The sequence below is a fragment of the Apteryx rowi genome, unplaced genomic scaffold, assembly GCF_003343035.1.
Source record: "Apteryx rowi isolate R43461 unplaced genomic scaffold, aptRow1 scaffold_30, whole genome shotgun sequence".
Lineage (NCBI taxonomy): Eukaryota > Metazoa > Chordata > Aves > Apterygiformes > Apterygidae > Apteryx > Apteryx rowi.
The window spans coordinates 421076-435298 of NW_020449419.1; the positions used below are offsets into that span (position 1 = coordinate 421076).

General features: G+C 44.2%; 1 protein-coding gene and 1 long non-coding RNA gene across 2 annotated transcripts in view; both read left to right on the plus strand.

Annotated features, from left to right (window-relative positions):
- Positions 1-9503: 9503 nt before the first annotated feature.
- On the plus strand, positions 9504-12948 carry LOC112968106. The gene is made up of 3 exons (XR_003254253.1): positions 9504-9732; positions 10080-10137; positions 12670-12948. It is a non-coding gene; the product is annotated as an uncharacterized LOC112968106 (long non-coding RNA).
- Positions 12949-13421: 473 nt separating this feature from the next.
- The window catches only part of EGR2 (early growth response 2), a 4686-nt gene continuing 3884 nt past the window's right edge, over positions 13422-14223 (plus strand). The window contains exons 1-2 of the mRNA XM_026069940.1: positions 13422-13612; positions 13670-13748. Of these exons, the coding sequence (XP_025925725.1) occupies positions 13422-13612; positions 13670-13748 (270 nt within the window). The remainder of the gene's footprint in view (positions 13613-13669; positions 13749-14223) is intronic.

Here is a 14223-nt window from a genome sequence, read left to right on the forward strand (position 1 = left end):
GCTGCTGGCGTGATGGTAGACAATACTGGTCCACCCACTCATAGTTACCGTGCATGCAAACTTCCTTTACCCAAATCTGTTAGTACCAGCCTCTGAACGCCTGCAGCTTCTCTTTGTGCTCTAGCACCAGCAGCGGTACCAAACCTCACCCTGCTGGCCATGGCCCTTGAAAAAGAAAAGAAAAGGACAATGTCTGATGTTTGTTTCAGATCTTTCTGAAGGAGAAATACAGATAAAAGCAAAGCTCTTTGTGACTGATTTTTTTCACTATCTACTTGAAAGGCAGTGGGTCAGAATTAAGGCATTTTTGCTGTGGAGGAAATGTGTGGGATGTTGGCTGCAAGCCAATAGCCACTAACATCCCTGCTGCACTAGGAATACTTGAATGAAGTGGGCGTCAACCTCGGGAGAGCAGGCAGCACTACCTACATCAGAGGAAAGCCTCTTCATTGAGATTCAAGGAGTAAAAGTACTGAATGGAGATAAACCGGTCTGGTGGATTTTTCTGCAAGGGACAGTAAAAGTGCAAGAATCATCTTCCAGTCTAGAAGAGCATCTTCTGAGGTCCCCTGTCTGTCATGTCCCATTCATTCTGCAGAAGAAAGGATTTATACAGTCCCTGACTAGTCTGACATTTTAAAATTTCATCTTCTAGTTCTGTTTTCTCAAAACAAAGGATCATGAAATAACAACCTGAAACTTTCAGCCTGTAGTCCTCTCTACAGACAGTCTTTTAATATTCCCCCCCTCCCCAAATAATCTGAAGTGTGTTGAATGTTTATACAGAATATAATTTAACCAGACCTTAATGCTGCTTTTGTCCAGTTCAGTATCCACTGGAGAAAAAAAAATTTCTAGAGTTCCTCTGTGCCACTGGATTATGAATCCAGAGGGTCAAACAAACATTCTGAGTGTAGTCTTTCTCGTTGTTACCTGCCCCGCTTACAGAGACAAGCCTTCTCACAGCCTTGGTACTGCTGAGTCAGTCACCAGTTCTATCCAGTCTAAATATGATCACATTTTTCTTGAATGAAGTCCATCATCAGAACATCATGCCTGTGAAATAGTTTTTCTTTCCAGCTCCAGTAATGTGATATGTAAGCAGCAGATTTTTTGTCCAGAAGTACAGATCTGTTCTCAATATGCATAAGGGAAAGGAGATTCCCATCTTATTTGTGACATAATTGAATTATTAGAAGGTGATTCATTCATTCTGTCAAACAAGGAAAATTGGCAATGATGCTACAGGAAAACGTTTTGACTAAATGCTGGCACTGAACAAAGGATGTGGCCATAAAAAGACAAACTGGCCAGAATAGAGCATCACAAATGCTTTATAAAGCTCTTCTCCTAGCATTGGAGATAAAGGGATGCCACACTGAAGTGACAAAGGTAATTTTATGTAAATCTAAATCATTAAATGGTAACGAGGGTTTTACCTTTTGGATACAGTGATGCAKGTTGGCTCAAACATATCTGGTTTAATAACCCTCAGGTTAGAGAAAGCTAGGACATAAGGGATCCAAAATGACTGCAAACAGACATGAATGAAGAAAGTGAACCTGAACAGAATTTGGGAAAACTAGACCTCTGAACTGGAGCAGGTCTACAAAAGCAGACAAGGTAATAATCGGCTTTGCTTTTATTACAGATAATACCTTTGTGTTGACAATTTGCCTTTCAAATTCAGGTTTTAGAAATGACCCGTAACAGCATGACCTTGGCAATACAAAGTGTTTGTGGGCAATTGGTTTGCAGTGTCCTACCTCCAGGGCAGAAAGCACTGAAGCAACTAGATGCTGCCAACCCCTTGCCTCCCCCCTCTCTCCTGTGTTCAAACCAATTTTGAAATCCAGAGCCTCAGAGAGCACCTCCRCTGGTAATGCACTGGTGGCCAGGAATCACAAATGAGTCACAGCCCCAACACCCAACTGTGCTAGAGGCTGTACAGACAGGAGGTAGCTGGTCCCTTCTTGAGAGAGAGCCACGCACGTTTCTACATGAGGGGAGTACAGGCAGGCTGATAGCAAAGGGCAAGGGCGCAATGCGGCAATGTTAGTCAGTATGAAGAGCAGTGGTCTCAGCATACCTACAACCCTGCTCGTGACCGCTTTCTTGTATGCAGGTTTTCCAGCAAGGAATTTTCAGAAGGTGATACACTTACCCTGAAGATGTTTGCCCACTGCGAGAGGCAGCATGAAACACTTGTTTGAAACTGCATAAGAATGTGATGAAGGTTGGCATCAATGGCCAAGCAGGGGCAGTGGGTAATTTTATCACAGGAAGGAATGAGAGAGAGGGGGGATAGTGAAGGGAAAACTGTGCATGTGAAAAGCAGTAGATGTTACAGAGAAGGGGGGGGGGTAATGGAGGGTGCCAACAAGAGGGAGACATAGGCAAAGCAATGGCAGGCAATGCTTAATTCTCCAGGCTAGGGACGAACATGTTGTGGTAACTGAAACACAGGTGATGGGAGCATAGACAAAAGATTCAGCTGTGTGGTGAGGCAGGAAAGGTCTTTGGGGCAGGATCAGCAAGATTTAAATGGCATGAATCTGAATGGCAGGGCTTAGAGGGATTTGCACCAGAGATGTGTAGCCTATAGACATGAAAGATAAAAGCTTCTTTGGGAAGAAGTCATCAGAGAAGGCTGGTGAGCTGGCAAAGTAGAAAATTATGTTAGTCAATTTTGCTCTTGACTCGTTGAAGGGATAACCTGCTCTTTAAGAGATGTGAGGTGAAATGTAAGATTCCTTGGGACTTTCCTGTTCATCTCGATTGTTTGCTGGAGCTGGCAAAGGCAGCATGAATGACACATAGATCCCTCTCTCTCCATTGTATCTAGTGATTCTTAACAAGTCACAGCAATTGCTTGGAAGTAAGGAGGAGGAAAAGTGGGCTGAAGTGACTTAGCTCCCCTCAGCAGGAGCTGGGAGACCCCTGCTGCTCCCTCCTGACACTCAAATATGACCAGTGCACGTGGAAGGGACACCCAGCCTTTATGGAGCTGCGAGGCCTTGCCTCCCTGAGCAATGGAGTTTAGATGATCCCTCTGAAGATGGGGTTCATCGGCCTGTGCTTCTCCTGGTTAAAACATACCATAGAGCAGCTGGTAGGTCATATCTTGCAGCTTTCTGTGCACCCATGTAGCCTGCTCTGTTCAGAAATCATGCAGGAGCTTGGCAGAAGCATCAGTGGAATTTAAAAAGGAGCAATATGATGAACTATTGTAAAACACCCCACTGTCAACAGGGCTATATTCATATAGCTTTAAGTTTGGGCTCAGTGACTTCTGATGTCACTTTTGATATCAGTGAGAAGACATTGGAGACAAGCTCAAGCCTTTGTTTGGACAGAAGAGGACAAGCTAGGAGAGAAACAGAGGTCTATGAGTATTCATCACATACGTGGCCAGTGTATGTRTAGATTAGATAAAGCATTGAGCAGGAGTGGGGATTTAATGCCTCAGGGCTGTATGGTTCACATGGCTGATGAGCTGGAAATCACAAAACAACCAACAGAGCAGGTCTAGGTGAGCGTGTTGATGGGTAGTGCCAGGTATAGATCAAGCCTGTAAGATCAGGGAGAGAGATGTGTTAGAGCAAAACTAATTTTTGGACTTTCAGTGACCTGGAAAAGTGAACTAGGGCTGCAGATTGAAAACGGGGTGAGGCTGAGGAAATGTGCAACTGGGAGAGCTCGTTAGCCAGTGGATGCGAGGAAAGTTGCCATTGCCAAGGTAAGTATGGACTTCTGTGAGAAGACAAAGAGCAGAGCCATGAGTCAAAGTCTGAGATGATGAAAAGGACCTGGAAGAGTGCTTAATAGCAGCAATGTGGGGAGGAGAGAAGGAAGGAGGTTTGGGGTAGGAGGGATGGAGTATGGAAGATGCTTAGACATTTCAGTAAGAAAAATGGTCTGAGGGATAAAGTCCTAAGGAAAATGGAAGAAAAGAATATAACTGCAAATGCTGTCTTCTGTTACTGTGAAGAACTCTTTTTTTTTTTTTTTTTTTTTTTTACTGAGGTCCCTGGGTAGTAAGCAGCAAATTAGCAAATCCTCAAAATGAGTTTTGAAAGAAGCCACACTTTCTGCACTGAGAGAAAAGTTTAAAACATCTAACATAGTTTCTGTAAGGAAAAGGAAAATATGCTGGAGGGCTGAGAGTTCTTAAGACCAAGTTATAAACCTTTGAAAATAGGATTTTATAATGGAAATGCAGAGATCATTAACTATTGTAAGCACCTCTAAGAATGACACCTCTATAGTAAATTACATTCAAATTAATATAAAACTATAAAGATTCCTTGACAGCTTTGATTATGTAAGTTGATTTTAGTAGTTAAATGTTGACTTTCTATAATGCATTCTCCAAATATTATACTGAATGCTGCATCATATATAACAATTACCATGTCACAGTGCTATTTTGTGTAAATTAAATTATTGACAGCAATATAATTTTGTATTCACTTTATTATTTTGATTCATTTTTCTGTCAAAATATACAATGACTCTTCACTAGATTTAGAAACCAGAAAAACTCTTTAGATGGTGAAGTATTATTCTCCATACATTATTTTTCCTTATCCTATAATGAGGTGGGGGGAGGGGGGAGAGAAGGGAGCAACATTTCATTCCTTCTTTGACATTGTGTATGTTTTTAAACACATCAACTTTAAATTGTGTTACAATAGGTGTGCTGATCAGAAAGGCTGAAAAGTCCGTGACAGCACTGGTCAACCTTTCTGGCCAAGCTGCAGACCTGGTGTTTTGACTGATGCTCCAAAACAAGCACTGCTTCATTGTTCTGAATCATAGGACMGATTTTATGGTACAGTGATTATTCAGACTAGCTTTAAAGAAGGTCCTTTGTATATCACAAGGTGGATACTTACTCTTCCTTGATGTTTCCTGTAGATAAAAATGAAAGCCATCATCTGTTCACTGCTGTTGTTTCTTCACACCTTTTCTTTCCAAGTCTTTTGTGGGTTATGCCACAAGTGATTGTCCCTTCTTGGAGGCCTGATTGTCCCTTCATGGAGGCCTGAAAGTCTCTGCAGGTTGTGCATGTGACTGTAGAGTAATTCTTGTAACACAGTACTTAATTTTTTTTTCATTAGCCCTCCTTCAGATGCACAGCCTGTCAGCTCCTCATGACTCTGCTTGAAGCTATAGTACTGAAATTGGGACACCARCTGAATGATCCTACTGGACCTCCGCTCCACTCCAGGCAAGTACCCTGACCTTTGCTGTGGAGCCAGTCCTGCTGGCTCACTTAATACAAAGCTCAAACTCTGCAGCAGGAAGACCCAGGCATCCCCAAAGTGACTCTGGAATGTGGTTTTGAGCACCGTGCTAGGAGGTGGAAGAGAGAGACTCAGATCTGTTCGGGCAGCAAAAGGGGCTGAATCCAGCATTTCACACACCTTAGATGAGAGCTCTAACTACTGGGTAGAAAAATTCCTTCCATTCTGGGTGGTGGAAGAAAAGCTCAGAAAACAGTCATCTTTTCAGGTGGTCCAGGCCAAGGAGGTTGGGGAAAGCCTACTTTGCAAGTCTCAGTGGGATTTAGTTATGGCTTAGGTGCTGTCAAGCCTTAGTCACTTCTGCATCTGCCCTATAATAAAAAGAAAAGGCACATCTGCACTGCTAACAGCTCAGGAAGCAGTCTCTGGTCCCTGGACCAGTGGGTGCAGATTTGTTCGTGTCCATACAGCTCTGGGCTAGCTCCCTCTTCAGCAGGCTGCCCTGAGTCTCCGTTGGGCCACATGTTGTGGCCTGGGAGCCTTAAATATGAAGGTTATTTTTCGAACACTTTTTGCAGCTGTGTTATTCAGCTGTACTTAGCATGTGGGGTCAAGGAGTCTAAGAGGAAAGCTGCAAGTTGCCAGCATGGTGAGGATGGGGCAGGAGATGAGGGCTAACAGAGGAGGGCTAAAACCTCTCTGGGTTCACAGTGGATTTAGCAGAATTCTCTGAATATGTGAAAGTTGATTTGTGTCTGTTGACCATGGGTTGTGAACACATAAATAAAATGTATTTGCTTTCTATGGGAGCACAGAATTGCCAAAACTCATCTGTTACTGATGAAATATGCTTAGCTGTTGCACTTGCATTAAATTCAGTATGAAACATTAATATATTTTTGTGTCTGTAGCGTACACCAAATTCCCCTGTGCTCAGTTTTAAGGGACAGAAGCCCAAAGAGACATTTGGCAGTCTTTGTTGGGCATTTGTGTCAGTGCTGGAAGTCAGTGTCACTTCTTAGCCTGGATCCTTCCTTTTTCACCTTGCTTAGCCTCCATTTGCTATGGCACATTTGAGATTTGCAATGTGGTGATAGTAGTAGTGTGGATCTGGAAAAGGGTCGATCTGCTTGAAGACCAATCTGTTTCTTCTACTAGCGAGTCTAATAGAAAAACATTACCATTCTCTCCCAACCTTGCCCTCCTAAGGCATTGATATTGGTGTGTTTTCTGTTGGCAAACCTAGTATATCAATAGTTATTGCAGAGACAACTACAGAAGCCCCATGGTAGCATGACCACTTGTGTTAGTCAGTTGATAAAATCCCAGGCAGTCACTGATGAATGACAGAATCATTCTCTTCTAGCTTTGGCCGTCTTTGCTCTTTAAATTTTAATTTGTCATTGTAACTAAAAATCTTGTCCCTGCATCTTTCTGCATATAATTTCATGTATCTTTCTCTGTATTAAGAAGTTTCATGCATGATCACATGGACACAAGTATGGTTCTAATAGAACCTGCTTTATATGAGAGCAGACAAATAGACTCGGGTCTTTTGCTGGCACAAGAACAAAATGCTAAACCATGATGCTGAATTTTTCATTTGGCCTCATTTCTTGTTTGGTTTGCCAACGTGGGAGTTAATCATATAAACACAGAAACAGTGGGGGTAGGGGAGAATACGTTCCGAGTTGTGCTGTTCACGTAGCTCTGGTTCTAGCTGGCTTCGTTAGTATATTGCTTGCAACAGTTTTAAATGGCGATGGTGATGAGGAACAGGTGGTGATGAGAAGGAGTTAGTATGAGATGACATAGAGAAATCATTTTGCTAGATAGGAAATTGTACCTCCCAGCGTATTTCTGTGTTAGCCCATACAAGTGGGACTCTATAAGAGTATGCTGTGACTACACCAGAAGATAAAACAGCATTGAGTTCAAATGCTAAACAAGCATATAGCCTGTTTCAGCTAATCCTGTCATCTGAGATTTTAGGTAGTAGTTATTCCCTTGATGTGTGAGTGCCCAGACATTGTGATGAATTTTTGTCCTTATCAGGACCTCAGAAACACAGGTTATTAACCTGTAGAGAGGAATTCTGCACAAAAAAAGGATTTAAAATTAAAACAGAGCAAACAAAAAACAATAGCTAATTAATTTATCCTGAGAGTGGGGAAAGACAAACCTGTTGGGCAGGTATTCCCTAACAGTGTAATTTTGACTTCACTAGCCTGCCTTCTCCTCGATGCATCCTCTATTCGTTCAAAGAAAATCATCTGCTCCTCTCAGTTATTTCAAAGAAAAGTCACAAGAATAGCTTGTTCCCACTCTATTCCAAATATAGCTGTTTGGCAGCAATTGCTGAGATAAGGGGGAAGGAAAAGGAACTACCAAGGAAGAGGAACGACAGCAGGGGGAAGAGAGGAACGAGAACTAAAAAGATTGGACAATAGAGAGTAAAGAGAGAGATGTGAATGGGAGGGGAGGTGAAAGAATAAGGACAATAAATAGCAGCAGAGAAAATAAAGATAGAAATAAGCTCCTGCAAAAGAAGAGGTGAAGGTAGCCTAAATACAGAATGAAAAGGACCATGCCCACTCTCAGGAAGAGTTTGAATTTTAGCCTTGGAAAAAGTAACCAAACCTTAAATAAAACCATGTCCAATCTTGACTTGCACTCAATTAAATACTAAGGGTTAGAGCATCAGAAAACTTATGCTAATTTACACCACATGAAGATCTGGCCCTAGCCATTCTAAAGCAAAACATTTTAATCTCTTGTGGGATTTTTTTAAAATTGTCTGCTCCGATAAACTTTGTTGGCAGCTTCAGACAGGAAGTTACCCATTGAGTAAAATTTCTGGCACTGAAACTGAGCACCCTTCTCTTCAGGAGTTCACAGTCAGGATGGTCTTCTATTGAGACGTGAGCTTCTAGGCATGCCCTCAGGAGCAGAAAATAAATGGTGATAAAAACTAAGGAAAAGTCAGAACCGCCCTCAGACTGACTTATCCAGAGCAAAGAGCTTAGGTTTTTCGAGGCTCAAGGCAGATTGGTTAAAGACCAAAGCATAGAGAAATAAGACATAAATAGAAACAGGTTCTGAGAAAATGGCACGTAGACAAAGCAAATACAAATGAGTCCTTGAAAATCCCAAAATGCTGCGAATGGCTCCAGCTTTCCTGGAAGGGTTGAAGTTTCTGAGAAACACCACTCGGAGCTCTTCTGCTTCTCTGCTTAGAAGACTAGTTGGAAGAAGATGCTTTCTATCCTGATCTGCTGAAAGGAGATGCGATATCTGACCTTACTCTTTGGCTGAGGATAAAAAGTCTTCCCCAGTTCTGATGGCTTTGTTTCCTATAAATTGAGCCTGTACATATGTCCCGAAACCCTTCTGACAAGCTTTCTAAGTACTCAGACGCTAGATAATGAGACCAACAGGAGAACTGAACTGACACTTGTTATACTTCTTTTATTTCAGTCCTTCAAGGAAAAAGGCCACTTACATCATTAAAGGATGTTCCTGACTAGTCTCACTCTGGACCAAAGGCCCAAGTGCAGCTATCAGACAAAAAGGTATTTACACAAAGCACAGAAGACAAAGTAGAGCAGGAATCACAGGGTAAGTGAAACTAGTTTCAGAAGAAAGGACTGGAAGGCAGAGCTTAGCAGTCAGACTATCACTATTCAGGAACAAAGTCATCATTGTTTTGAGAATCTTGTCATATGGATGATATGTGTATCTTAAGCTATTTTTCTTGTTATGGGAAGCAACWTTTTTTTTACAGCAGGTATCATGCAGAGCTGATATTTTGGCAGTCAGCTTAGACACTAATGGAGGGGGGGCTTTGGGCTCTGAGCTGCTGCAGTTTGCAAGCCACCGCAGGGTACCTGCCGGGCTGGGAGGGGGTGGCCTGGCTGGCCAGGAGGCTGCGTTGGTGCGGGGCTCCTGGGCAGTGTGAAACCCCGCGGGCGGCAGTGAGCAGGCAGGGTGCGGAGGGGGGCTGCCCTGCTCTCCCAGCCCCCTGCGGGAAGGAGCAGGAGGGCCCTTTGGCAGGCACTGCCACCTTCGCGTCTTGCTCCCAGTGCCCTGCCTCCCCGCCGCTCCCTGCCTACTTGCTTTCCACCCTGAGGCCCTTGAGGATATGGAAATCGCAGCCTGGGGGATCACGGCGATCAGGCAGCCCTTCTCCCCTGGCTGGGGTCTTTGACCCGCCAGGGCTATATGTTGCTCTCTCTATATGTAATGCGTCTCTGGTCTAAAGCGTTATGGATGTTGTTATGCAGCGAAACACAGGAGCACTCCACTCAGATCTGCTCCTCACCCTGTGTCCTCTCATCCTCGCCGTGAGAGACTCTGCTATGGCAAAACGTCTTCTTCCAGGAGAGGGCAGTGGTGCCCACATGCACACTCCTCCAGTCTCTGCTGTCCTGCTGACTTAGTGGAAAGATAATTTTCCTCATGTCTTGCATGAGCAAAGAAAAGGGTAAGCAGAGTATAAATTTAATACATATGGTAGAAACCATGTACTGGAATATCCAGGAAATGTTCTGTGCATTTAATAATGAGAATGAGTTGTCTGGAAAAAATAGATTTAAGGCAAATGAGTTTGTTATTGCTTTTATTTAACTGGAAGTTTTCTCTGTTACATGTATTTGTTTACAGCTACACAAATTTAAACTAGTAACTTGCTGGTTCCACATGGGTTTGTTTAATTTCTATAGCCTGAATTAGAAAAGGTTATTGACATTTAAATAACCCTTCAGGATGCTGCTAAGGCTCTCCTGAGCCAAATCCTCACAATAAAGTCATTTACTTATTTCAAATTTACAGGCATTCATCCTAAGACAACACACAGCCTTGGTTGAAAACCGCAGAGTGTGGTTTTAAGGTACAGTAATTAAGGGCAGACTGGGATGCCTTCTCCTTTACTCTTTAACCATCTCACTTCCCTTAGCATGTGAACAGTCAGGCAGCTTTTCCTCTTTAGGTTCATGTTTACATCAGGTTTACCTGGATGGGCAGTGGGTTTCAGTGATAGCCATTAAGGGTTGAAAGCCTGTATCAGAACTGGGAAGGGGAAAGGCAAGTTAGCTTTTTAAGGGAAGTGACTGTTAACTGCAGCTGGGGAATCCAACAGACACTCCTGGCAAAACAAAAAGTATTAGTAAACAAGTATTTCTTCCTGTAAGGACATGTCTACCCGCAGTGAAAAAGGGTAAGTTTATGAAAGTCTGAAATCCAGCCTCAGAAACAAGAACTCCTCTTTTAGGTAAAAAGGTTTTTAAAAAATAAATCAAACTGAATCTAGCCCAGGCTTCTGACAGACTTCCCCTGCTGTCATCTGAAGACAGGGTCACTCACCTCCTATCCAGAAACACGAACCCCCTCCCAGCTGGGCGCCCCTGCCCCGGAGGGCACCCGGTGAGCTGAGGCCAGTCTAACGTCTCTGAAAGCAGCAGGGCACGTAGTGGGAAGAGGCAGAGTGCGTTTCCCAAGCAGACCTACTAGCATTTCTGCTGTTAGCGCACGAGGTCGGTCTAGTTTTGCGACAAAAGCATAGTAAACCCCTGGAGGGATGACTCAAATATGTGATGTTAAGCTGGTTAAATGGTGCTGCCGGTTCCTGCAGATGATAAGCTGCCTTTTCTTCTTCAGCCACTCTCAAACACAGGTGTGGAGGCAAGAACGATTTTATTTCTACAGCTTCTGTCTCAGGTACCTGTGGTAGTGAACGACTGCAGGAAAATATACCCAGTATAACATCAGTTAACACCTTTCCAAAAGAGCAAATAAAATAAATCCAAGGGGGTTGGTTTCAAATAAATGGGGAATAAAAGAGCGGTTCAGCCCTTCAGCTCTGCGCCTTACTCAGTCAGTGCTGCATCCAGTTAGATTTGTCACACAAGTAAGGGGAGAAAGCAGGACCGCTCCATCTAATGATAAAATGTTCAGTCATTCTGAGAAGCCGAAAGTGGCAAGGTACCTGATACACAGGTAGTATTCAATGCCGTCTTCATTGCTCATTCACTGCTGATCTAAAATCAATCGGTGAAAATACCTCAAAGGCTTCAGAGGGATTACAAATCAGGCATTTTTGCTTTTAGAAGCAGCAGAGTCCAGGGGAGAAGCCAGACTGCTCCACGCGTACTGGGCCACCGAAGGGCAGCTCTTCCCTTGGTGTGAGTGGGGCTTTGGCAATTTGCACCAACAATCTGTCCCTCATATGGAACCACGTGGTTTATAGGAACCACAGGAATCAGGAGGCTTTTTTGTGTGTAAGACTCATTGACGTCAGTGCGAGTTGGACAATCTAGCCTTCGGTGTCTAATATGCTCAGGCAAACAGGGATCAAAGGCACAAAACACATGCAAAGCACTATAGCAAGAATATCTGAAAAGGGACCAGCAACATTTGAGTTTCATCTGTCAACATCGTCCTGAAGACCAAGTGTTAACTATGTTTCCATCTTCCCTGGACCAGATCCTAGCCCTTCAGACAAAGCTCCCATTGAGAAAAGATGAGTGACTCGGTAGTCCATGTAAGGGCTGGAAATCAGACACCATTTACCCCATCCTTAAGAGGACATTTGAAATTACCCCACAAAGTCAACTAATAATAGTATTCTTTAGGTTAAGTTAGTCAGGAGGTATGTTAAATTTTATTCATGTCAGTCTTTTGTAGAAATAGTAGAATATTAAATTTGCCAGGTTCGTTCAATGATAGAATTGAGAAATAGAGAGGGTAAGACTGGATTTAAAACCTTACTTTTTCTTTCTCCTGTATACATTATGATTTAGTGTTATCGGTGGTCACATGTTTTTTTCAAATAATATAGGAATGTATTGTAAAGTATCTCTAGTCTGCGCCTGACATATCCCTGAGATTTTGTAGTAAGGGGGATATCACACTCAGAGTTCCTGTTCCTGAAATTCATGTAAACTAACTTGCCTCACCATACAACAGACTGCAGTATTTGGTTCTTTCATCGTAGTGATCAGACCAATTATAGTTCACCTGTAATGGAAAAGGTACAAAGCAATTGCTCCTACTTCTCAGTCAAATTTCCCAGAATCTCTCTCTCGCTCACTCGCTCTCTCTCTCTTTGTAATGACTGTCACAATTTAACTTTTAAATGGAGGGTTTTTTTAAACCAAAATATCTAGAATCCTTCTAAAATTGAACATGAGCTTTCTTTCAACTTAGTCTGATATGCCAAACTGTATTGGCTGTACAGTAAGTACTAGAAAGTGCTGGTAACAAAATCTTAGTATACACAAAAGCCCACTAAGTATTATATATTTACTAACTGCTGTGTACACTTACCAGATCATCCATAAAGGAAAACACTTCACTTTATGCCTAGATTCCCTCCTTAGAAAGTATGACAAAAAACTTTTGACTAAAGCTTTTACTTTTTAAGTCACGTTCCTGTCTAGCTGAGGTTCTGTGATGACTGGAGAACTAACTAGCGAAACTGAATCATCACCAAAGGTAGCGAAACAAAAACTGAGCAATTGAGAGAGCCTTTCTCAGCTGAGATGTCAAGTGTGAAGTGGATGAAGATGGGCCTGGGAGACAGACACCCTGACAGCGTTTGGGACCGGAGGCAGAGGTGAGTGCACCCTTGGTAGGGACGCCTGAGCATGCCATACTTCTGTGACGCATGCTGCAGTGTACCAAACCCTGCAAATACTGGTAACTGCAGTTAAAAAGGAAAGGTAAAGATTTGTTAGCCTTCCTGTACATTTTCTGGCTCATTGCTTTGGAATAGGAGTATGCTTCTGTAGCACCTCTCATATCTCACCATGTCTTGCTGCTGCTTGGTTGTCAATGTTTTTTTTTTTTTCCTACTAACCACCAAAAATGGCCCTTGCATGCTCATATGTGAGAATTGCTTTCCTAAAAGCAGAAATAAACAGTCATGAGATGAAATATTCTGAAGTAATGAGATTAGTGACAAGAGCATAGCATGGGATACAGCTTTCAAAAATAATTACATCTGACACCCTCATCAGCAAGAAGATGTAGGGGCTGCAAGCTCTGAGCTTGGGAACAGTGTACGAAAGTGTATGAAAGATTGGCTTCTCCTGGGAGGGAAGGCACAAGGGAGGTTATTTTTAGTACTTTGAAAAAAGCTAGAATTTAAGCACTCTTTGGTTTGATCCCCTTATTATGGAAGAGATCATACAGAAAGAGGTAGTGTGCAACAAAAAAAGGAAGGAGAAGGAATGGAAATGGTACTGGGGATGGACTGAAGGCCGTGGCCTTAGGAAGCGGGACAGGGCAGTGGAAGCAGGAGGCCCGGACAGGGAGGACAAGGCCATGAAATCCCAGGAGGCTGTTTCAGGAGGGAGTCAGGGATGGTGAGGGTTTGAGCAGGGTTTGAGCCTGCGGGGTGGTGGTGAGCGGTGTCCTGCGAGCTGCTGCGGGGAGGCTGCGCGCGGGGGAGAGCAGCCTCCAGCAGCAGGGCTGCTAAATGGGGAAAGGAGTGGAGAGGAGGTAGGTGAGGTGATGAGGACAGCGGTGGGAGAAAAGTACGTGTTCGGCACTTGGAAAGAAAGGCGGAGGATAAGGATGTCCTGGGAAACAGAGGCAGCGCGCCGGAGAAGGCAGAAACGAGGGAGCAGCCGGGAGGAGCTGCAGGTGGCACCGAGGGACGCGGGACAGCGCCAGGCCGTGGCCGGCCGGGCTGGAGGCCCCTCTGCGCCGCGCAGAGACACTTTGGCCGCGGGCCGGGCTTGTCCGCAGCCCGGCACCCATCGTGGGTGGTGGGGGGAGCTGCGGGAAGAGGCAGCGGCTTTGCCTGCTCTCCAGAAACCGCTGCGGGGTCACCCACGCCTGGCCGCGGGGGAGGTTTTTCCCCGGCACGGGAGGAGTCGGGTCCCAGCCCCTCTCGCCGGCAGGCGCCGGGAAGCGCCCGGGAAGCCGCGCCGCCGCCGCCGGCCCCGTCTGCGCCCCGGCCCGCGGGCGGGCG